The 24,439-nt window shown below is 40.4% G+C and overlaps 1 protein-coding gene across 2 annotated transcripts in view; it reads right to left on the reverse strand.

Annotated features, from left to right (window-relative positions):
- Nucleotides 1-24,439, reverse strand: part of FMN2 (formin 2) — a 229,686-nt gene that overhangs the window by 165,090 nt on the left and 40,157 nt on the right. Inside the window, exons 3-5 of one of the 2 annotated variants that reach the window (XM_034765034.1) lie at nucleotides 14,178-14,325; nucleotides 11,224-11,235; nucleotides 5,888-5,949 (exon numbers count right to left, since the gene is read on the reverse strand). In XM_034765034.1, coding sequence (XP_034620925.1) covers nucleotides 5,888-5,949; nucleotides 11,224-11,235; nucleotides 14,178-14,325 — 222 coding nt within the window. The remainder of the gene's footprint in view (nucleotides 1-5,887; nucleotides 5,950-11,223; nucleotides 11,236-14,177; nucleotides 14,326-24,439) is intronic. The other variant, XM_034765035.1, reaches the window with a different exon arrangement.

The following is a 24,439-nucleotide window of genomic DNA, read 5'->3' on the forward strand; positions in this document are numbered from 1 at the left end:
TCTGTGACCCCTTTTGACCAGATACACTTCATGCACTGGGAGCAGTGCCACTGAGAGGAAAGAAGTGGCCAGAGGGGAAGAAGCGTGGTGCCTGGACAGAAGTTATTTTGCCATCTCTGGATTTAGCCCTGGGGTTGGAGTTCCTGAAGTAGAATGCTCTGAAACTCTCCTCTTCCCTCATGAATATAAAATCTTATACCTCCTAGTGGCAAAGTGTGGTGGAAAAAATTGGGTAGAGATTATAGTATAAAAATTGCTCTCTTTATCCAGACTGGGGAGAGTTTGTAGACAGATCTTCATGGAAACAGAAAGAGCAAAGGGCTCTGAAAATGTGTAGGGACTAAACCTTGAACAGGCAGGGAAGTGGACCAAATGACCTACAAAGGCTTTTCCATATCTACCTGTCACAAATCCTTCACATGTTTCCTAAATGGTTTTAGCTGAGGCGCATCCTGCTTCATTTAAAGATCTTAGTCATCTACTAGCCATTATTTTATTTTAAATTGCCAGTATTATGCCGTAATTATACCAGTTAGTCTATGTACTCATATCAGACATAGATATCCTAGAGCATAATCAGCTAAGTACTGCTTTTGCCAGAAAAATAGTCTATAAGAAGTCTTAGTTTCACACTGTTAACAAATAAAGAAGCCTTGATGTGAAATTGACAAGTTAGAGGGGGAAAGAAAAATCTACTACTTAGCTGACTTTAGGCTGGGGACATAACCAGTACAAGAAAAAGATAGGTCAGATCCCGGATGGGAACACTCTTCATTGTATCTCCATATAAGTTCCTTAGAATGAATATGGCTTTATATGAAGGGTGGGATCCCTTCTAGAAGAATTTATCTGGATACAAGGGTGATCAGGGGGGAAAAAAGAGGGGCTCCCATTTTCCTCCTTCCTTGATAGTAAACAAAAGGAAAATACTATTAAAGTATGTTCCACTATTTAGAATAGCTAGTGACTTTACAGAAAGTTTGGAAACTTTGCTGACAAATTTAGGAAAGTAAAATGAAAGCTGATATTTGACCTATACACATATACTCTACTCCAACTTTCAAAATAAGCCACAATGGAGAACAGAAGAGCTTGATGGAATCTATAAGAACTTACTTTTCACACAAGCATCTGGATGATCCTACCCAGTGAAGTCTTTATCTATGCTACTTCCAGAAGAGGAAGCTACTATGTGACAGAGTCGTGGAAGATGGAAGAAGTCACCATTACTGTCAGCAGAAGTTACTGCTGACTGATGGAGACCAAGAGCTCCAAAAACTTACTAAATCAAATTTAATAAAAAATATGTTTGAATAACAAAAGGATCCTGTGTTGAGATTTTCAAAGCCAGTTAGTGGATTTCATCACATAACTCATTAAACTTCAAAGGCAGTTGTGTGGCTAAATGCTGTAGTCAGCTTTGAAAGTCTCAGACCCAGTAAACATTACATTAAAGGCCTGATCACATGGCCCTTTTGCAATCAATGAGAATTTAGACAGTGAGGGAACATGGGATCAAGCCACAGTCCAAAAAGATACAGAAGGTAAAACCTTAATTACCACACTTGCTAAAATTAAACTAAAATTATTGTATTTAATAATGAGCAGAGACAATATAAGGAAATGTGACATAAGGGAGACATTTCATTATTCAGATACATACATGTTTCTATGTAAAACTCAAATCTTGAAATGTTGGGAATATGGGAGTAGGGTAAATCAGAAAGAAAGAATGACCAAATTGGACCTGAATTTTCAATTATATGACATGTTTTAAAGAATATAAAAATGTACTACTCCACACTGAAAGAAATCCATTTTTATACTTCAGTTGAACACTCATTCAAAGATCTCAAATTTATTAGGCTCTATTATCCAGTCTTCAATTTTAGGAAGGTGGGGTTGTTCTATTCATACTACAGCAGTTTTCTGACCATCAGTACTTAATTAGCCAGTTTCTTTTATATTTATTTCTGAACAGAAAAGTAAGGGAGATGTTTGAAGTCACATTCCAAAAGCTACAGAATACCACATTTTCCACAGTAAATGTAACAATCCACCATGATTTTTTATTGTTTTCAACAATTCCTAATTGTCTAATTGCAGTTAACTGGTTCTTTACTTTTCTATTAGTTACAAAACACAAGCACATCTCCATTAAACTTGAATTCTTTGGTATAGTAATAAGTTCCTTAGTGCTTTTTGTTGTGCTTCATTTTAATAACAAGTGGATCAAGTGCTAGGATAACTAAAATAAGGGATGAGTAAATTTTCCAACAGAGTGCCAGGTTTTGGACTTTTGGGGGAGAGGGGGAAAGGGGGGTTAAATGTTTATTGAAAAACAGATTCAGCTGTAGGTACAACTCAATACAGTCTATAATTGGAATAATTTTCTAATGATTTATTGGGATTGAGAACAATAATTGCCTTTCAGAAGATGTGGGGAAAATAATCTATTAAAATGTGCATGACTTGAAGAAAGAATAAAGGTTACATGAGACTAAGATGCTTTACCACCATTCTACCCTGTAGTTGCATTACAACTCATGGCTTCTATAATTAAAATCTTAATTATGGAAAGTGAACAACATTTAAATAGATACATTCTAGTGTTTCATCATTTAGTTGTTTCTTCAGGTATACCAATATTCTTCATAAATATCCTTCCTTATCAAAATATACAGATTAATTTTTAGCAGAGTCGGTTGAACCTAATAATAAAAAAACAAAAACAACAAAAAAGAACAAAACAAACCCGAAACTTTGCCCATTTCCTGTTCCAAATCAGTTTTCTTCCTCACCAATCCTCCAAAAGATTCATGCTCTTTTCTTCATGACTCGCCAAATAGCATAATTTAGTCACTCATTATTTGGACAGGTCTGCAACCTTTGATCTTGGAGTTTTCACTCAAATGGGTTGGCATCTTTGGGAAGTCAGTATTTAATATTCCTCATTTTCACCCTGTCACAGGGCGACTGGTCCCTATAAGAGGAGTAAGGTCCTGTGCACCTGTCACTGATTACCTGCTCCCCAACTGGGCTTAAGGGAAAGCAACTGGGCCTTATAAATGGAGAGAGAGCCGATGGGGAGGGACTACCCAGGGCTGACACTCAAGTCAGGGAGGAAAAGAAAGAGAGGAGAGCTGCTGTTGTTGAAAAAAAGCTCAAGAAGGAAGTAGCTTGAGGAGTGGTCTGAAATTTCCTGCAGTATTCTGACCAAACCTTAATGAATTAAGTTTAAGTATCTTAGGAGTGTTTTGTATTAAAAATGCAAATGTTTATGTATTATTTTGGGACTGTATGTAACATCTCCAGCAGGCAGACATGACCAGTGTAATCCCTTGGAAGTGTTATGGGCTTCAAAAGATTACTTAAAGCAATGTGCCACCCAAGAATGGACTTTTGGAATAAAAGTTAAGTGGATTTCCCAGGCAAAGAATTCAGCCTTTTGAAGCTTTGCCCTGAGGGAACCTTTGTCTGCTGATAACCTGTTACGCGAGGACAAGATCAGAGGCCCAAACTGTATAAAGGAGTGACTCTCAGATTCATTTCATGGGTGTGCTTGTTCTGAGCCAAGGCAGTTATGAATGTGCAACCACAGAAAAATTCCTTGATGGTGTTTGAAGGACTGTTCACCTGCCAGAGCCCTTGAAATTAGGAGTGGTCTCTGGTAAACTTATTAGCATACCTGTAGGCTGTTTTAATAGGTTCTCTCTAATGTTTTCACCTTAAGAATAAATATGTTTGCATAGAATAGGGAGTGTGGTAACTTAACTGTGAGAAATTTTGCTGGTAATAGCTTCTGAAGATAAAGCAAAGCAGGCTTGCTTAAGCAGTCTGACTTGCCCGGGAACTCACAGTGTTGGCAGGGAGTTATAAAGCCTGGAAAAATCCAGGTCAGAAGGGAGAGACATGTGTCTCTCTGTTCAAGAGGTGACAACTGAGGAGCCAGGAGCCTAGATGGGTGTCCTTGCTGGACCACAGGTGCAGCTGTCCAGAACTGTGACAGAGTGACCTGAGAAGCCAACAAACACAGGTCCAAGAAAGGGGCTTGCACAACCCCCCAATTTCAAGGGGAGAGACTGAATCTGCGCCTAGCATCAAGGCATGGAGCCATACAGATCTCAGGAAGGAGGAGCTGTTTAGGATGAGACTATTTTGATAAGCTTGGGAGACTAGGATGGAGGAGACTGTACTTTGGGTTTATTTTATGTTAATAAACCAGATCCCAAGAAGAAGAGTTATTGACATAAACCTCTATGGATTATTCCTGGGAACTTGTGAAAGGGAAATTGAGACAGGGCACCATAGAGCCACACACAACCCAGGAGCTGCTGCAGGGCAAGCCCACCCTTTTACACATCCCAAGTTAGCTCACTTCATATCCTCAGGTTGGTCCAGATTCTGGGCGCATGGGGCTCAGTGGGGAGGGGATGTGGGTGCAGGTGGCTTGTCAGGGTGATCCAGGTGCAGGGGGAGTGGGGCTCATTGGAGGGGTTCTGAATGTGGGGGGTGAGGATCAGTGGGAGGGTCTGGGTATGAGGGGTTCTGGATGCACAGGGCTTGGGTGAATAGAGCAGCTCCCTGTACAGAGATCCCTCACCCTGCAGCTGAGGAATGATAGGTGCAGGAAGAGGGGGTGGGGCAGGGAGTTTGCAGAGCTGCCTGCAGCTCTGGGCGAAATATGGGGGTGGGTCTGACCCAGCCCCAGATGCCATGCAGGGGAAGAGGAAGTCCTGATCTCCCAAGTCCAGCCAGGACTAGCAGCTGAACCCGGTGCAGGATATGGAGCTGGGTCTTCCCCTGTTCTGCCCCCCTGCACCACAGTAACTTATCTCTTTGCTAGCTGTCCTGGACCCCAAAAACATACTGCTGGGGAGGGTTGCATGACCGCTCTTGTGGCTTCCCCTTGCTTCCCCCTCAGAAAGTCATTTTTCTGCAGTGAGGCAAAGAAATCTTAGGGGGGACATAAATTCTGTGCATGTGCAGTGGTGCAGAATTCCCCCAGGAGTAATTGAGCCTTGGTGGATTGAAAGTTTAACCAAAACTTCTACTGCTGACCTAACATGCTAAATTAGAGGTCTCTTTAACATGTCTAAAGTTGAGCATCCAAAATTGCTAGTCACTATTATAAACTTAGCCTACGAGCTACTGTGCTGTGAAGATGGCCTTTGTTAATGTTAACCCTGAGGGACAATTTATATCTTCAGGTTCATTCACCCAGACATAAAGCCAACATACATACTTGACCTCTATTCTGAAGGTTTCCATCAAAAACCACCACTGAATTTCTTCATTATGGTCATAAACTGCCACTTAATGGATTTTGTTTTAAATTAACACTCTAAAGGGGCAAAGCCAGAGCTTCAAAAAATAATGACATGATAATGAACCATTCACACTGCAGAGTTTTGCACATGCCATCTGACAACAATATGAATTCAGGAGAGTCACTGACTGAGGAGCCTGGAAGGAATCAGCATTTGCTAAATGGTCATTGTGCACTGGGTACTGTTCATCTGAGGAAAAGTCACACACTGCAGATTCATCAATTCTAAGGCCAGCAAGAACCATTGTGATCATCTAGTCTGACCTCCTGCATATCACAGGCCAGTAACACAGGTCCATAGAAACTACCTTTCAAAGGGATCATTTGCAGTCAGGTCGGTAGCCAAGAGTCTCTTCATGTAAATATACAATATGGACTATGTATGAATATTCTGAAATAAGTTTAGAAAGAAAAAAATACCTTTCTGAATATTTTCACCACCTATTCAGTCTACAGAAACATGAGAATTACTTCCAAAGGGGCTAACACATTGGCTTCCAAGTCATATTACAAAATAAGCGTAACACATACTTGTTATACCACTGGCCAAGGTCTTACCTGTACCCGCTGAACATCCTCTATGTATTGTTTCTGCGTTTCCAAGATAGCTGCTTCAAACTCTGGATTGAAAAGGAAATACAGATTCAGAAAGTTTTCAAGAGAAGTTTCATTCAACATGAACATAACATAAGAACGGCCGTACCGGGTCAGACCAAAAGCCCATCTAGCCCATCTTCTGATAGTGGCCAATGCCAGGTGCCCCAGAGGGAATGAACAGAACAACAGGTAATCAAGTGATCCATCCCCTTTTGCCCATTCCCAGCTTCTGGCAAACAGAGGCTAGGAATACCATCCCTGCCCATCCTAGATAATAGCCACTGATGGACATATTCTCCATGAATTTATCTAGCTCTTTTTGAACCCTGTTATAGTCTTGGCCTTCACAACATCCTCTGGCAAGGAGTTCCACAGGTTGATTGTGCGTTGTGTGAAGAACTACTTCCTTTTGTTTGTTTTAAATCTGCTGCCTATTAATTTCATTTGGTGACTCCTAGTTCATGTGTTATGAGGAGTAAATAACACTTCCATATTTAGTTTCTCCACACCAGTTATGAGTTTATAGACCTCTATCCTATCCCCCCAGTCGTCTCTTTTCCAAGTTGAAAAGTCCCAGACTTATTAATTTCTCCTCAGATGGAAGCTGTTCCATACCCCTAATAATTTGTGATTACCTTCTCCAATTCCAATATATCTTTTTTGAGATGGGTCAACCACCTTTGCACACAGTATTCAAGATGTGGGCATACCATGGATTCATATAGAGGCAACATGATATTTTCAGTCTTATTATCTATCCCTTTCTTAATGATTCCCAACATTGTTAGCTTTTTTGACTGCCACTGCACTTCGAGTGCAGATGGTGCTTAATCTTTCAGAATAAGAGTTAAAGGGACCTTAGCAAGGGGGGATTTTTTCAAAAAATAAGAATTGTTTTCCTTTTAAAATGAATTGAATAATTTTTATATATAACCACAGCCTTCCTCTTTTCAGATTGTATAGCATTCACTAAGACCCACCATTAGTTAAAGGGTATCATCTTAAATGTTTTATGAATAAACTTCACTGTCACCATCAACAATTTATTTTTCCCTTTGTCAGAAATATTTACCGAGAGCATAGACAACCCTCCCATGGAATACCCCGGGAAGTTTAGGATGAATATAACTCCCTGGAAAGTCCCCACACTTGTTTTTTCCCATATTGTCCCATTAAGAGTCTAGCCACCTTTGGAAGAGCCAGCAGCTCTACTCAATCTCAGCAGATCCTAGACGATCACACAAGTCAAGTGTCAAGTATCAGAGGGGTAGCCGTGTTTGTTGCTTTTTACAGATCCAGACTAAGAGTCCTGTGGCACCTTAAAGACTAACAGATGTATTGGAGCATAAGCTTTCATGGGTGAATGCGTCTGACGAAGTGGGCATTCACCCACGAAAGCTTATGCTCCAATACATCTGTTAGTCTTTAAGGCGCCACAGGACTCTTTGTTGATTTTTTCAAATAACTTGTGTTTTTTGGTGACCTCTGCTCCATGCCTCCCAACACCCCACCCCAAAACTCTTCCCACACACACACTCACTCTCTTACTTTCAGGCTTCCTTCATACAATATCATCTTGGAACCCCCCTTTTAAAAAGTGGGTCCTAAGTATTGGGGCAGCATGGGAAAGTTAAAGGTTAATGCAGCCTGATACTACATTAAATTTTTACCAGTGGAGAGAAATATAATGGAACCCTCACTCCACCCCTGTCCCCAGCTTTCCCCATCCCTAGTGGCTCTGCTGAGTCTTGTACAGGGGAGAGAACAGTACTGTGAAAGTAGTTGACCTGAGCTGCACAGAACCAGGGAGACATCCACACCCAGGATTCTCCCCATAATGTGCACTGGGTACTGTTCATCTGAGGAAAAGTCACACAGGTGCAGATTCATCAATTCTAAGGCCAGCAAGAAACAGTGTGATCAGCATTGTGGATTGGATTGAGTTCCCTCTGGACAAAGAATCTGTCCTCCCATCCCAGAATTAATTTACCATCCAACACCACTGTAGGGAATTTGAAGAAAGAAAAAAAAAGTTTCAGAAGTATAATGCCATGTACTACTTGCTAAACTGAAAAGTTAAAGCAGTAATCAGTTTTCACATCTAGAAGTAGTCACTGTCGTGGTTTCTGCACTAAGAATGAGGAGAAAACCCAATGGGAACAATTACAAGTTCTGCTTTGCTAATCTGTGCCTTTAAAGCAAAGAGTCATTTTGTTTCAATGTAATATGGACATTAAAATATTATGCTAGCAAGAACTAGATTCTTTTGCTTATTTTAAAGACAGGGTAATCATTGCTCTACCATCATTAGCTATTCAAAAGCTGCCTTTTAATAAAAACGTTTAAGTCAAAGTTAAAATAGTGACTGTTGGTCAAGTCAAAAAAGTTAAATGGAAACCTTGATTCTGGTAATATTTGTTTCAGTCAAACACATACTGTACATTCCAGCTTTGTTTATACAGCGCAGTATTTGATTGCATGCTGGATAAAAGAAATTACAGATTGTGCTGGCAAGGATGGATACATGCAACAACCAGTGCACATACTGTACTTGAAAGCAATTTGCTGAATCTTTAGAGAGAATAATGAAGATTTTCTATTTTTATTTAACTGTTGATGAGAGATGGTTTTGTGGTTAAAGTACAGGATTGTGAGTCAAAAGCTCTGCCTTGCATTCTCCACTTTCCAGACTTCATGTTTGACCTTAAGCAACCTCCCTGTACAACCACCTCAGTTTCCCATCATGATATAATATCTGCCTACTTGGTCAGGGTTCGTTCATTTATATCTGTAAAATATTGTGAGATGGTGCTATGGATAGTCAAAGTGTACTAAACAATTTAGTCAGTCAGGTTCCACCTTGCTTCCAGCAAGGCGACCGAACTATTTCTTTGATCTGTGCAGAGAAAATGGAGGAAACAAACAAATAATTTTGACATCTCTCAGGAGCAGCACTGTACAGTGAGCCCACCTGTGGGCTATGACTATCATGACTAGCTCCTACACATTCTCTCCCCAAAGACCATCATGACAATTCAGAAGCTACAGTACCAGTGGTGGTCATGTTTCAAGGCTACCGGGTGAATACTTAAAATCTGAAGCTTCTTTCCCTTCAACAGCCATGGCGTTCTTCTCCACAATAGTATCTTAATTGTAATGGAACTGCTGTGGTGCAAAATGGGGTTAATCTAAGCTACTGTGAAATGTCTCTCACTCGGACAATTGGAGTGTGTAGAATATCACTCCAATCAGTGACTGGGTTCACCATATAAATCAGTACATGTCTGGGACTGGAGGAAACAAATGCCATATTATGCCAAATTGATTTTAGCCAGTTCCACTCATTGAAGGAGCACTGGAGGGACTTTAGGACACTAACGGTGACTTGAACACACGTCTATAATGACTAGGGAAAAACAAACAAACAGAAAGGCATTGCCTCTTTTTGGTAGAAATTGTTAATGCCAGAGGGCAGAGTGCCAGTATCTCTAGAACAAGCAGCTGTCAGGCCTTTGCTCAAAAAACTCTTGACAATCTCTTTATATAATATAGTCCTCCCTATTCGTTTTTTGTTTGGTTGGTTTTGGTTTTGTGTTTTTTTTGTTTTGTTTTTCGTGAAAGCTCATTTAGGAGGTGATGGCAAAGGAACTCCAGGAAAACCTGGAATTTTCAGACTTCCTTGAGGCCTTTGAATCTACTTTCAGATTTTAATATGGTACAGGCTAAAATAATCAGCATGGAATCTGATCTTTGCCCACAAGGGGTTATGTTGTTGGCTGATCTCCTTCTAGTGATGGAGAAAATAAGCATGGCCACCTGTAATTTTTAGAGCTATCTGCAGCCTTTGATAACAGTGACCATGGGGTTTTGTTGACTGAACTACAGCGCCTGGCAGACCAGGTTCTACTCTTTGATCTTAAAAGAGATCCCAGAAGATGGTATTTGGTAACTATTCATCCACCCCAAGGGCTCTCTTGCATTCTCATGATGTTTCATAACATTTTCTTCTGTCATACCTCCTGAGGCTGCCATGGGCGATAATGAGACAGCATGTGCTGAAGATCCAATGTTATGCTTATAAAGCACAGTTTTGAATCTCTTTCATCAGTTAGATCTGTGCATTTCCCCTGTGTCTGGTTAAGTAGTGATCCAGATTAGATGAAGATGATGTTACTACTTGGTTGGGGGGTAGGGAAGTACCAAGGATTCAGTCTGCCCCATTATTAACCATGTTTGACTATGCTTCTGCAATGAAGTTTGCAAAGTAGGGATATTTGTAAATCATTGCTTGGCCTAGGGTGGCTTTGATGACCAGAAATGTCCTTTTTCATCTGCTCTTGAAAACTATTGTGACCATTTTCCTAGGATGCAAATGTTACCACCATCCAACATTAAAATTATAGAGGCACTTTTAAAAAATAAATTCTAAACGTTAGAAAGGTATTGATCTTTTCTTCTGGGGTTTCCAAACACAAAGGGAGTAAGCATATATTTCCTGACTCTCCTATTCATTTTTCGTTAAATTGATCTAGAGTTTTATTTACAATTTGCATTGCATTAGCCACCATTCTTTCAAATTTTTTAACAATCTCATAATGTGATGCTATAAATCCTGCTGAGGTGCTAATTCTCTGTGGTTTTATATTTCTCTTTGTTTTCCATATTTTTAAAGATAGGCATAGTACCAGCACTTACCAAGGGCACACACTGAATTTCAGTCCATGTATGTAGCATAAGAGTTTTCAACCACAAAACATTTTTCTGATAAGTTATCAACAGCACTTGGATTCTGGCTGGTCCTTAACCTATGCACTAGCCTGTTATCTAGGAGTATGTCTACATTGCAATTAGACTGCTGCTGCTGGACTGTGCCAGCTGATTTGGGCTCGGGCTAAAGGCCTGTTTAATTGGGGTGTAGATGTTCAGCCTAAGGCTGGAACCCAGGCTCTAGGACTCACCCCTTAGCCTGAGCCCCGCAAGCCTGAGTCTGCTGGCATGGGCCAGTGTGGGTTTTTAATTGCAGTGTAGACCTGCCCTAATGGGCTAAGGTTAATGTTCTTAGGTTTTCTGGAGTCAGGACATTCTCAATAGCTTCTCCCATTGGTCTGAGAAAGTCCAAGTCATCTGACTTTCAAAACAAGCTGCAGGCCTCTTCTCTTAGATTTTAAGATCAGCATTTAAGAATGTGCTCCCTCTCTGACTTCAGAAGTCACATGCACCTCTTATATATGCAATTTTAGCACAAATCTCAGGTAGACTCATTTTTAAGACTTCATTATTCACTTAACATTACTCACCTTCACTGTCCTCTACAAGTAGGCATGTAAAAAAAAAAAAAAAGGTTACCTTTTATTTGCAGAAAATTACTTCCATTGGACATTAATTACAATAACCAAATTCCCTTCATATTTTTCTTATTGGCAAACAAATTAAAGCCCTTAAGACAGAAATGTTTAAACCCCTTTTAAAAGACACTGACAGTTTGAATAAACTTCTCTCCCTCCCCACCCCCCCAAAAAAAAGCCGGGTGGGCGGGATGAGAATCTATGGGTAGGAGCAATAGCAGAAGCAAATTAATTAAATTAATTTTTTTTTAGGCAAACAAACAGAATTTTCAAAAAGGAAGAGAAAAAATACAGGCTCTAAGCAAGCAGTATTCTTAAATTAAGCTAAACTGCTTTTTGTTCTTTTTTGCAGGTATTCCAAATTAACCGATCTTCAAAATTCTTATACTTCTAAGTATTCTGATTTAACCAAACTCACTGTTTTTCCTTGGATAACCAGTATAATACTTAGTTCTGATAATTCTCTGCTAATCTCAGTTACCATGTCTACCAGAGTTGTGAACTTGTTCTTGTTACAGCAATTTAAATGAAATAAAATTTAAAGCTCAATAAATGAAATGCTATATAGTGGGGGGGGGGGAACTCTTTTAAGCAACTGAAATTAAGAGAATTATTGCTGACTATTTTTGTGAGAACATATATAATCTGGATTAGTAAAGCAAAAATGCAGATACTGAAGGCTTCAAAGTTTTGGCTATGTCAGAAAGGCAGGTTTTGTTTACTTGTAAACTATATCACTAGATTGCTTATACTGCAGTGGACATTTTGGAAGTAAATTAAGGGACAATGCAATGTTCATATTGTAACTTCAGATCTTTTGCTTTTAAACTCCAAATCCTTTTCGGTAAAGGCTTTGGATACAGTCAGGTCAGTCAGTCAGTCAGTCAGTCAGTCAGTCACACACACACACACACACACATACATATATCTCCATTTGTGTCAAAAGGCACAAGGTTCTGACCCTTACAGGAACTGAGTTCAGGAACCAGGTCTAGCAGCACCTTTGCTGAGGCCTCAGCACTACCCAGTGGCCCCTCAAGACAATCTTCCACCATAGGCACATCTTCAGTGCCTCCCCCTCTTACTACTACATAGAACAGAGGTGCTCAACCAGGGGGTGCACTCCCCGAGGGGGACTTTCTGGGGAGATGTGGCGGTCATGACAGAAGTGGTGGAGGCAAGTGCCAGGTCACTCACTCAGGTTTGGTCCAGCCATACCTCTGTCATGATGGGGGTGGCTAAGCCGAATTTGAGTGAATGTCATTTCAACCTGACCCAACGGGGACTCAGCACCTCTGAGGTTTGGCCCTGTCACCTTAGGCAATTGCCTAGCTTGCCTATAATTAGAACAGTCCCTGGCACCACTATTTTCTAGTCTCCAACACTCCAACACACAAAACTTCATGCCATATCAACACTACATACTCCTGGTACCACACCTATGTCAGTCAGGGATGTGATGAGGTGTGATTCTTGACTAACAAACCAGTACTGGCAAAAGCCCCTGGTGTAGATGTAGTTATACTGGCAAAACTGTATTTTTGCTGATGTAGCTTAGTTTACTCAGGGCGGAGCAGGGATGGAATACATTGTGTCTGCAAAAAATATAGTTTTTCCAGTATAAGCTACATCCACACTAGAAGTGCTTTGCCAGTAGCATATACAGATATTCCTGTACTAGCAAAACACTCCTAGTGTAGACACAGCCTAATTCTCAGACCATTCTTGGAAGGCCAAGAGTGAGGAAAGTTTGAAATCAACCCCACCCAGAGCCTAGCAGCAGTGCTAGGAAATCTGTTGAAATAATGGCAAATGCCTTATTTTCCATGGAAAGGCCAAAGGAGTGGTGGGAAAAGGAAGAGTTGTAAATAGTCAGGGCCATAGGGATGAATGTAGTCTCAAACTAGAGAGAGCTATTGGATGCTAATTCAAAACTAAGCCTCCCTGAACCTCTGATATTTGCCTGTCATCAAGACTACTAACCAAAAGCAGACTTTAAATTCTTTTCAGTGGTAATCTAGTTTTTTTCTTGCCTACAAAACAAGAGATTAAGTTATCATTAAATGAATAATGAACAAACAAATGCTTTTAGACAATTAGAAAGAATAATGAATTCACTCAGACAAGATAATAAAAAAGTAAACAGACTGGTGAAGTAACTCAACAACTTCTGAGATTCACCAAACTAAAACAAGCCCCCCACGTTTGTTTCTTATATCCATTTGCTTGTTCCCTTTGCTAACACAGGGGTTGTGCTGAGAACATACGAGGGACAGCATGTGCCTTATGCCACTGTAATAACCTAAAAATAGCACTGAGGTTCAAAGGGAGTCCATAGCCATCAGAAAGGAAGATTGCCCCACATCATTGCTATGAGGAGCTGTAAACTGCAGAAGAACAAAGGACAAAGCATGGCAAAGTTCATTATTGTTTGCTGTATGTACAGCATAGTAGTAACAGAGGGTCCTGTGGTACCTTTAAGGCTAACAGAAGTATTGGAGTATAAGCTTTCGTGGGTGAATGCCCACTTCATCAGACACCCACGAAAGCTTATGCTCCAATACTTCTGTTAGTCTTAAAGGTGCCACAGGACCCTCTGTTGCCTTTTACAGATTCAGACTCACACGGCTACCCCTCTGAAACTTGAGCATAGTCAGTGTACACCTTGGTGTTTAACAAATCAATACATACGTTCACAAAATATTTCAGTCAAATTCATGCAAGTTAACAATACTTCTACCTTTATGCCAAGATCTTTAAAAACAGGTATTGACGTTAGGCTCCAAAGTCCATATTTAGGCACCTAAATAAGGGCTCTGGTTTTCAATAATGCTGAGCAAACAACAGCTCCCTCTGAAATCAATGGGAAGTGTTGGATCCTGTTTGTGTCTCCAAGCCATCCATACCTGCTTCCATATGTTTGAGTTTTTGTTCCTCATCAGGAGGCTTGGGTGGTGGCCACACGGATGGAATTCTCCTTGGAAACCTCCCTTCGATGTAATCCGATGAATGTGTGGGTTGGCTAACTGCAGCCCAAGTATAAAGCTGGTCTTGCTGTGGTTATTGAAAAGAAAGTTGAGAAGTTCATTGTATGAAAAAGACAACTGAAACAAGTTCAGAAACATCAAAGCTTTCATTTCCAACATAAATAGGTCATTATCCAGCCCTACATCAATATAGGCAACTTGTTTTTTACACTCTTCACCTCATGATGAAGCCTTGGCCTCCAATTTTTTTTTTAAAAAAGATGAATTTAGTAGCTGTGAAAGGAGCTGTACTGACAGCCATGGAAAACAATCTTCTGTTTATCCACAGAACAAGTAACATCACGGGCAGCAGCAGCCAGAGCTGGGGCTAGCATTTTTCAGTGTGCATGAGAAAATAGTTTGCTGCTCCCCATTCCCACGGACATCATCAACTCATGATCACCCTTCTATACGCAGGGTCAGCCTCCAGATTTCGGAGAGGAAGAAGAATCTTTGCCAAACTACCTATACTTAATCATTTTACAGAAGAGCACCCCAAGGATAGTAAGGGATGTATTTGGTGGTAAAAGCACAGGATGGGCAGGTTGCCACAAGATTTCCAGTCCCCATAAGGCTTCTTGGTAGATTTGAGGTCTCATGAGATTTGACCCATGATTTGGAGCCATGTGCTCAGAGCCACTTCCTGTTTTCTGGTTTCCAGCAGTCAACTCACCCTCCCTCGCTCATCTTAGTCACTGTCAGCTGTGCTAGTTGCCGTTTTGGGGCTAGGAAGGCATTTTTCCCATGCCACCAGATTGGTTGCGTTTTTCTGCATTCCTCACAGCACAACCTAGAGGTTGGAGATTGGGCAACCGGAGGACTAGAATTCTCCCCCTCCCAGAGGTCACAATTTGGACTTACATGAAAGTCATTTAGTTATCGCAACGTCTGTCAGGTGCCCGGTGCACAAACTCACTGATTTATGCTCCAGATCCAAAAAGCTAATATAGTGGCCACCCCGAGGGCATCTTCTTATGAGACCGGGGCATAGTGTCTAATCCCCTGGAAACAAGGTGAACCAGGGGCCGGGGCACTACCCCGGAAGGTACTGCCCCACCAATGCGCTTGATGGCAGTGCTGGCTGGGGGTTGAGGTCCCTGCTCACCTCAACTCTTGAAAGGTGGAGGGATGCTAGCAGGCAAGGGTAGGCACCCTGAGAACCTCCCACCCCAGTGTGATGATTTGTTCCCTTTGAAGTAAAATCCCATAAGAATTGGCAGAGGATCAATGGGGTGTGCGCGACTGCACTGGGCTGTCCCCCAACAGGAACCCTAGATGTAATTTGACTAAGAAAGTTGCAGCCTGGTTAAAATCCACACCACATGTCCTAGCTTTCTTCCACGCACTGAGCATGCCAAAATGTATTTTTGTTGAAGGGAGAAGAATGGGAGTGTCATAACTATAAAGGGAAGGGTAACAGCTCTCCAGTGTACAGTACTATAAAATCCCTCCTGGCCAGAGACTCCAAAATCCTTTTACCTGTAAAGGGTTAAGAAGCTCGGGTAACCTGGCTGACACCTGATCCAAAGGACCAATAAGGGGACAAGATACTTTCAAATCTTGGGGTGGGGGGAAGGCTTTTGTTTGTGCTCTTTGTTTTGGTTGTTGTTCGCTCTTGGGACTGAGAGAGACCAGACATCAATCCAGGTTCTCCACATCTTTCTAAACAAGTCTCTCATATTTCAAACTTGTAAGTAAACAGCCAGGCAAGGTGTGTTAGTTTATCTTTGTTTTCTCAACTTGTAAATGTACCTTTTATTAGAGTGTTTATCTCTGTTTGCTGTACTTTGAACCTGAGACTAGAGGGGAGTCCTCTGAGCTCTTTAAGTTTGATTACCCTGTAAAGTTATTTTCCATACAGATTTTACAGAGATGATTTACCTTTTTTCTTTAATTAAAAGCCTTCTTTTTAAGAACCTGATTGATTTCTCCTTGTTTTAAGATCCAAGGGGTTTGGATCTGTATTCACCAGGGAATTGGTGAAGAGTTTCTCAAGGCAGTGGACCAGATCTAAGCTGGTAGTTAAGCTTAGCAGTTTTCATGCAGGCCCCCACATTTGTACCCTAAAGTTCAGAGTGGGGAAGCAGCCTTGACAGGGAGAATCTGTAATTCTCCCTGGCTTACTTCAGCAAAAATGGAGACCTTGCTATGTATTCCTTTCAACCCCAGTGATATGTTTCCTCACTACATTTCCAAGGCTGTCTTTACAGGAAAAGGGATAAAAATGTACTTTTGTTTTTAGAATGAAAACAGATAGATATTCTCCTTTCCAGGGAGACTCATCATAGGTAGCACATCCCTGTCTCTCAGAGAGGATAAACTCATTAGTGATTATCAGGTGCTCAGATTTTGCAGTAAGGCAAGGGAGGAAGTCAGTATCTAAACTGATCATCACTGAATATTAATGTTATATCTGACAATGTCACTGTTCTGGCCAAGGAACTGATCTGGAAAAGTCCAATATTCTGTAGCATAAAACTGGAAACCCTCACCTTAATCCACAGGATAAAGACCCCTAAATCATCACTGTTCACCAGTGGTTCTCAATCAGGGGTATGCATACCCCTGGGGGTGGGCAGAGGGGTATGCATACCCAGGGGTACATCAACTCATCTAGATATTTGCCCAGTTTTACAACAGGCTACAGAAAAAGCACCAGTGAAGTCAGTACAAACTAAAATTTCATAGACAATGACTTATTTATACTGCTCTGTATACTATACACTGAAATGTAAGTACAATATTTATATTCCAATTGATTTTATAATTATATGTTAAATGAAAAAGAAAGCAATTTTTCAGTAATAGTGTGCTGTGACACTTCTGTATTTTTAGGTCTGTTTTTGTAAGCAAGTAATTTTTAAGTGAGGTGAAACTTGGGAATACACAAGACAGATCAGACTCCTGAAAAGGGTACAGTAGTCTGGAAGGTTGAGAGCTACTGCTGTACACCATTTGTGAATATTTTCTTACCAGTCCTAACTTATTACACTAAATGAGAGAACTCATGCTTTTTTTGTGTACTGCACTACTAAATTTTAAATGTTCAGAGTGATAAACATATAGCATAATGTTTAGGGACTTCTCTACAGCTCATCATAAACATTGGTTAAACAAATGAATGCAGAAAAAATGATCGAACTCCTACATATTGTTTAATGGATAATTCGGCATCCATGTGCCTAAAAAAAAAAAAAAAAAAAAACCCACCCAATAAGCTGACAAAAGCACAAAGAGGAGATCTTATTACACTGTGACAGCATCAGAAAACAAGTTGGTCAGCATAAAGAGAAAGGGTGCTCCAGACTAGTCATGATGAAGGAAAGAAAAAGAATGTATTCGTCCTCCCCCCAATAGGGAAAGAAAACAAATGCACACCAAACCTTTAAATAAAGGCATAAATATCTTAGCCTCTAAGCTTCCTCCATTTCTTGATCCTGCTTCCTGTGTCTCAGGGTCTCATTTGCTAACTTATTGTACCTATGGATCCAGCAGGGCATGACTAATCTGGCTCTTTCAATTATTAGTATCCCAGCAAACACCAATATTATCTTTTGCACAGGAGTGTACATTTGTTTTTTTGTTAGTTAGTTTTTTGTCCTCCTCCTAGTTTTCTGGGTGGGAACAAACACTGCAGTGAGTAACAAAAAGAAAAGAAGAATTTACCACCATATACCTTTCATTCATAACACATTCTCTCTCACCACACAAAACGAGGAAAGCCAGAACGGGGGAAAGAACCACATCCCAAAGGGGAGGGGGGGGGAAATAATCCCCCAAAGAAACAAGCCATCCTGTTACAGAGAGGAACTAAACAACTGGCTCAGTTAGCCAGGCCAAGCACTGCTACTCTCGGTAGCACAAGAATTATAGTTTAAGCAAAGTTAGGGCAGAGCCTTGATCCTTCTGAAAAGTTCTTCCCAGCTATATAAACCAATAATAGGCTTGGCTCTGACTGAGGAAGTTAGGTGGACAAAGCTAAAGATTGGAACCCAGCAGCATATAGAGGCTGGGCAAATAGACTTTCCACTTAATATGGTAAATCTCATACTACAAAAGTAATAATGGAAACAAAAAAGTACTCCTTATGATTACCATTATTACAAATAGCATCCTTGCAAGTATACGCTAATCTTCTCTCTCTGGATACTTACATTCAAAGATAATTCCTGCTCTGTCTTGTCTAGTCTGCACTAGACATCTTTTAAAAGTACAACTGATAAGTTCTCTTACCATGACAAAACTTTGAATATATACAGACTCTCCACTTCTTGCTGCTCAGAATCAGCTACATGCACAAACCTTCCAAGGGGGAGAGGGGGGAAAAAACCACAATCCACTTTTTTAAAGCATGTTAACCTTCACTTACTCCCCACCTCATTTCTGTGGGACACATTACAAGGTAACCGCTGTCACAGCCTGGTATGCTCTATTTAATGACAAGAATAGGATCCCTGCTCTGGCAAATCCTTCCACACCACTTTTGACTGCTTCTTTAGAACTGCAGAATGCTCATAGGCATAGGTGAGGCAAACTCTCTCTGCAGAATCTGAAGATATCTTTTCAGTGTCCAATCAATAGACGTTTTGAGTGTCTATTACTATTTATAGATGCTGTTCAGAATTTATCCAAGTACTTTCTGATTTGTAGTTTAAATCTCTTACAATGCAGTTGATTTCTGTCTTTTTTCAACAGTCCTTCACTTCCATTATAACTGATTATGTTACAACCATAAAATCTTCATGTTTTCCCGCAACAGCCTGAAGAAAAATATGACCTCCAAGCAGACCACTGAATATACTGGGGACTTTTGTATGTTTCTTTACTGACGCAGATAGGGATTCATCTTATGAATTAATAAGTAGCTATTGAAAGTATTATAGCAGGGAAACACATTAATCTGCACAACAATCACTCACTTATTGCCACAGATTGCATTTTCTGTAGACGATCAAATACACAGATATACAAAAGGTCCAGGACCGCGAGACACTGTCTGAATAGTTAAAAGACAAACATGCTGTGGATGTATAACTGAAATCAATACAAACTGGTCACAAAAAGTCTAAGTCAGCAATAGGAGCCTACCAAAACAAAAACAAAAACAAATCTGAACAGATATGACAACTGGCTGAATTTGGATATCACTGAAGGAAAAACAAAACATTAAAGGCTTCATTTTGTGTGGTGGGATGAGACGGGAGGGAGGGAGTTGCCACTGTTCTTCAAACTCCACCACCACCTCCAAGAGGGAGGCACAATGACAGTAATTCTGACCACATCTACACCACTGTGATCAGGGCAAACTCCCCTGAAAGCAAGGAACTTCCATTAGTTTTAATTAAGACTGGAAGCAGGCCCAATTCCTCCAGAAACTCCAAGGCCAGAAGGGACCATCGTGATCATCTAGTCTGACCTCCTGTATAACCTAGGGCATAGAACTTTCCCAAAATTCACATGGGGAGCCCAGGGCTACCTCTGAATCCCCAAGGATCATTGTGCAACAACTAAGATTGTGTGCAAGGTTCCCGGAACAGAGAAAGAGGAAAGGGGCAGAGAAGGTGGGTGCAAATGCTCCTTGTGAAATGAATCTTAGGGACTCCTTGCATATAGACTGTTATAGGGCAGGTAAGGTTTTAGTTCCAGAAATAAGAGCCAGATTACATTAGAATGATCTAATCAGCTGAAGATAGCCAATTTTATTTTAATAAGTGCTGAACATGAAGAAATCAATATCACCAAGAAAATCGGAAAATAAACCAAATAAGTTACCAACAAAACTATGAATTCCTTTTATCCCAGTGCTAAAACTGCAGCAGCAATTAAACATGGCTATCTGATCTGTGCCAACCTTCAGTCCTAGTAATGGACACAGATGTTTTAGGAACAGCATATCAGTAATAATACTATACTTATGGCTGAGATGGCATTTCAGTTTACAGGTTTGACTCAGGAACAGAAGGGATTCTCTTTTCTTTAGAAAGCTGAGAAAAGTTAGTCAGCTTTTGGAAAGCCTGAGCATGCAGGGTGGGGTGGGAGTGGGAAAGCACTAAGAAAATTGTAGAGATGTGTTTGCACTGTGGTAACTCAGAAATGTCTTCACTCTGTGTCACAAATCTGGTCAGGCTCCCCCTGCTGGCCAACCACAAGATTGCTGTAAAGGGAATCAGCCTCTGAGTTCCAGGATATTTTAAGCTTCCTTGGGTCTCAGCAAGCTTTAGCACTGTTTTCTCCCTTGCCCACTCTGGCACATTTCCTAGACACCAACTCTCAGTCTGCTCTCCCTTCACAGAAATGGAGTCCCTCAGCCCACCTGGCCCAGGTCCAGCACCTGATTCCCAAGATACTGCAGTAGCTTCAACAGACCTTCTCCCAAAACTCCACCCTTCTGGTTTCCCTCTAACATAGTAGGCATTGCATATAACAAACATATTAACTCTCTCTACATGAATCACACTGATACATACAAAAATAATAAACCCTACATACTTTCCCCCCCTCATTTAAGCTCACACTTCTTTTGGGGGACCATCTGTGTTCAAGCAACCACCACCACCACCCACCCCTCATTCATCTGGGTCCTGCAGCAGCATCTCTCATCTTAAGCTGGTGAAAAATAGTAAAAAAACAGAACAGCTCCTGCCCTTTTATAACCTTCCGGTCTGCTCCGTCATGTGGCTCCCTGATCAGCCTCAACAGAGGACTACAGAGTCCTACCAAGTAACTTCATTGCCAGGCAACCACTCCCCTAACAAACCATTTAATGCAACAACGCTCTGTTCTTATCTCTTTGCCACCCATCTTTGAAATTCCACAAGGAGGCAAACAGACAATAGAGAAGGCAAAGTGCTGCACAGTCCAAATGGAGTTTGCAGTTTGGTGAAGACACAAAGTTCATAATCTCACTCACAGTTCATAAACTGCAGACAGATTCCCCAAATCACCACATCCACCCGGGTGATTAGGTATCTTGCCTTAAAACCACTGCTTTCGGAAACCTTAAGGAAGGCCCTACATCCAACTCCAGCCACCAGCTGGATAGAAGATACTGCACCACGCTAGGATTATCCCAAATATATGCTGAATTCCTGGAAAAGTGCTCCACTGAGAGACACTGCATTGAATGCCAGCCATAGTTATGATCAATCACTATAAAGGGGTGGAGAAGAGGACTGGCCTGCACCCCAACCACTGCCTTGGAAATTCTGCCTGTCTAGCACTTGGAAACTAAGATCCAACATATGAATCTTGTAAGATGAGATCTTCAGAAAAGCAAAGTTATAGGAAGCCATTTTCTTTGCTTGTACTGTAGCACTTTGGCCAATAATGGTGCTTAAAAACAAAATCCTAGTCCTTTCCTATATGATAAATGTGACCACATACCGTAGCTCAGTTATTGATAGAAATCTTACCAATCCTTTCAATTACTCTTTTCACAAAAATTGCTGCCGTTCCCATTATCAAGGTTATTAAAAAGATAAACAACACACACAAAAAATCAAAATTGGGCTGCAAGGCCAGTGGAGGTAGGTCAGGTTTGTGAATACAAAAGAGCGGAGCACAGTGGGAACACTGCAGCCCTTTGATCATCCAGCTGGTCAGAATTTACTACTATTATAGTTAAGGTATAGTGTTGCTTTTCACAGGAAGAATGCAGGAGACCAATAAACAGGCAGCTGAGAAGGAAGAGGAGCTACAAAACCTTTAATTGATCTCAACTGAGGTTCCATGGTTAAAATATTATAAAAACAGGCATCAAGGCTCAATTGTCCTCAATCAGTGTTTACATGTTACAGGGCAAAATCCTAGCCCCAACTTTTAAGGTTCAGATATTGTTTTTAAAATATCTTTATTATTCACTAGTGACAAATATTGTTATGACAGGAGTCAACTGATGGCAATGTTACACATTTTTACAGGTTCTATGTCTTAGCAGGTGAGCAGCATACAGTCCTTGAAGAAATGTTTTTAGCTGTGTTATAGAGTTTCTTTTGGGAAAGCTGTTGCAAGCAGCTTTAATCACTGTACAAATGAAAGTCAGTTCTTGGGGCAGAGTTGCTTCCTGAGAACTGAGCATTGGTGTTTTGGCTAAGACTCTTAATAAAATGACTGGTAAATACAGCAGAAGTAAAACAAGTTACATGGAGAAAACACCCAGAGACACTGTCAGTGATATCTTCTCCAACAGGAGACTGACCTGTTAATCCACAACATCTGCTACCACTCAGCAGACAAACAGATTTTTTTTTTTGTTAAATAAAACTCCAATCCAGCTGAGGCTATGCAGATAACAGAAGAAATGCTATTCTTATGCAGTTTTCTATTATTGTGGCTAACCAAATATATTGCTCTGAGCCTTGATGCCTATGTTATCAGGAAGCTCTCTTTCTCTCTCAAGCCAACCTTCTAGGGCGTAAGCCATCAAACACCCAAAAGGGGCATTTCCTGTTCCAACATCTCAAACACAGCTGTCTAGAGAGACTCAGTGTAGAAAGTTAGCAGTCTATCACCTGGGGTAAGCAAAGTGAATCCTAGAAAATATAACTATACTTCCCATTTTAAAATATTCTGGAGTCCTACCAAGAAAGCCATACTTAGAAAACAGTCTCAGCAGTACTTGAAGAAAGCATTGTGACAGAAGTGAACCGAGCTAATACTTAAAAAATGCCACAGAATTAAAACAGAGCTGACAGCTCACTGTGTAGAGGCAACAAGATCTTGAAATAAGATCACAGCTTATAACCAAGAAGATTTTAAGTGATGATAATTGCAAACAAAATTGTTGCAGGGCCATAAAGTGCTGCTGTGTAACAGAAGCTAAACTACCTAAAACAAAAAAAAGTTTGTTTAATCATTTGCAATTACTCTGCAGAGACCCTTCAGACTCGGTCTCATTCTAAAAACACGTATAAAAAGAGTGTTAAAAAGCACAAATTAAACAATGGCCTAAGCAATTTTGCAGTATAAAAAATTCAAATCTTTAAACACAAATGTCCAAAGAAACAGATGACTCCTTGGAGTGGCTTCCAAGAAAGGAGAAAAGCAACCCTTTTTGGGGGGTGGGGTGCAGAGGGAGGGGAGAGAGCTCAATTCTGTATTGTATGAATTAGTCAAGCAGGCATCATTAAGGACTGGATATTTACTACCTACAATAGTTAAATTCACCACATTGTATTTACACTATTTCCCATTCTATGTTCAGGGAATGTTTAAAATAGCATGATAAAGTTAAATACAGTGGTCTGGTATGGATAGCAAATTAGCAGATCTTTTTATAAGCATCTGAACATCCTTAGTTTCAAAGTAAAACAAATTTAATAAATACACTGTTGGAACCTGGTGATGGCCCCATAGAGACTGCTATTTTTATGGCTCTCGTAACAAGTGGCTGATACATTCTAATTAATATAGAGGCACTCACAGGAGTTGAGATTTTACTAGCCATTGGGACATGCAGCCATAGTTAACAGGTGACTGCTAAACAGGTTTCACGGTGTATCAACCTGCCAAAGATGAACTGCTTTGCCAGCTGAACCTTGTGCCGGATTACTTTAATAGGATAATGTAATGGGGTAATGTGCTAAAAAGCTTAGAAACACTGCTGTACTATAGTAATAAGATTATTCAACAACAAAATATACCTTAGTAATTAAGGACTGGCATATAGACCTCTATAAAGTATTCACTATACTTACCCTACATGCCAATAAAAAAAGAAAATAAAGTATCAGCATATAAATAATTAGAACACTTTAGATCAAAGAGTTCCCTTAAATGTTTCCTTTTTAAAATTTCACAGTCATTGGTTACTGAGTGAATACTGTTTGTATGGACTTCTCCAACCAATTTTTGCTAAACATTGTATGTTAATTTGGATATTGTTGTATTGTTTTCAAATACCATTTTTAAGAAAATTTAAAACCAGGCTGAGAACTAAAGACAGCAAAATTATGTCATGTTCAACAAGAATGTATGGCCTCTAAGAGCCAATTAACTTACTCTCCAAGAGAGAGCCAGTAGTTTTGGAAACTTCAATTTATAGCATCATTTTGCAGCTTCTGTTTTAGTACATTAACTTACCATTTTTTTATTATTGGCAGATCTGGTAGCGAGACCTGTAGTTCAAGTTATTCAGTTGTTCA

This window comes from Trachemys scripta, chromosome 3 (genome assembly GCF_013100865.1).
Source record: "Trachemys scripta elegans isolate TJP31775 chromosome 3, CAS_Tse_1.0, whole genome shotgun sequence".
Classification (NCBI taxonomy): Eukaryota; Metazoa; Chordata; order Testudines; family Emydidae; genus Trachemys; species Trachemys scripta.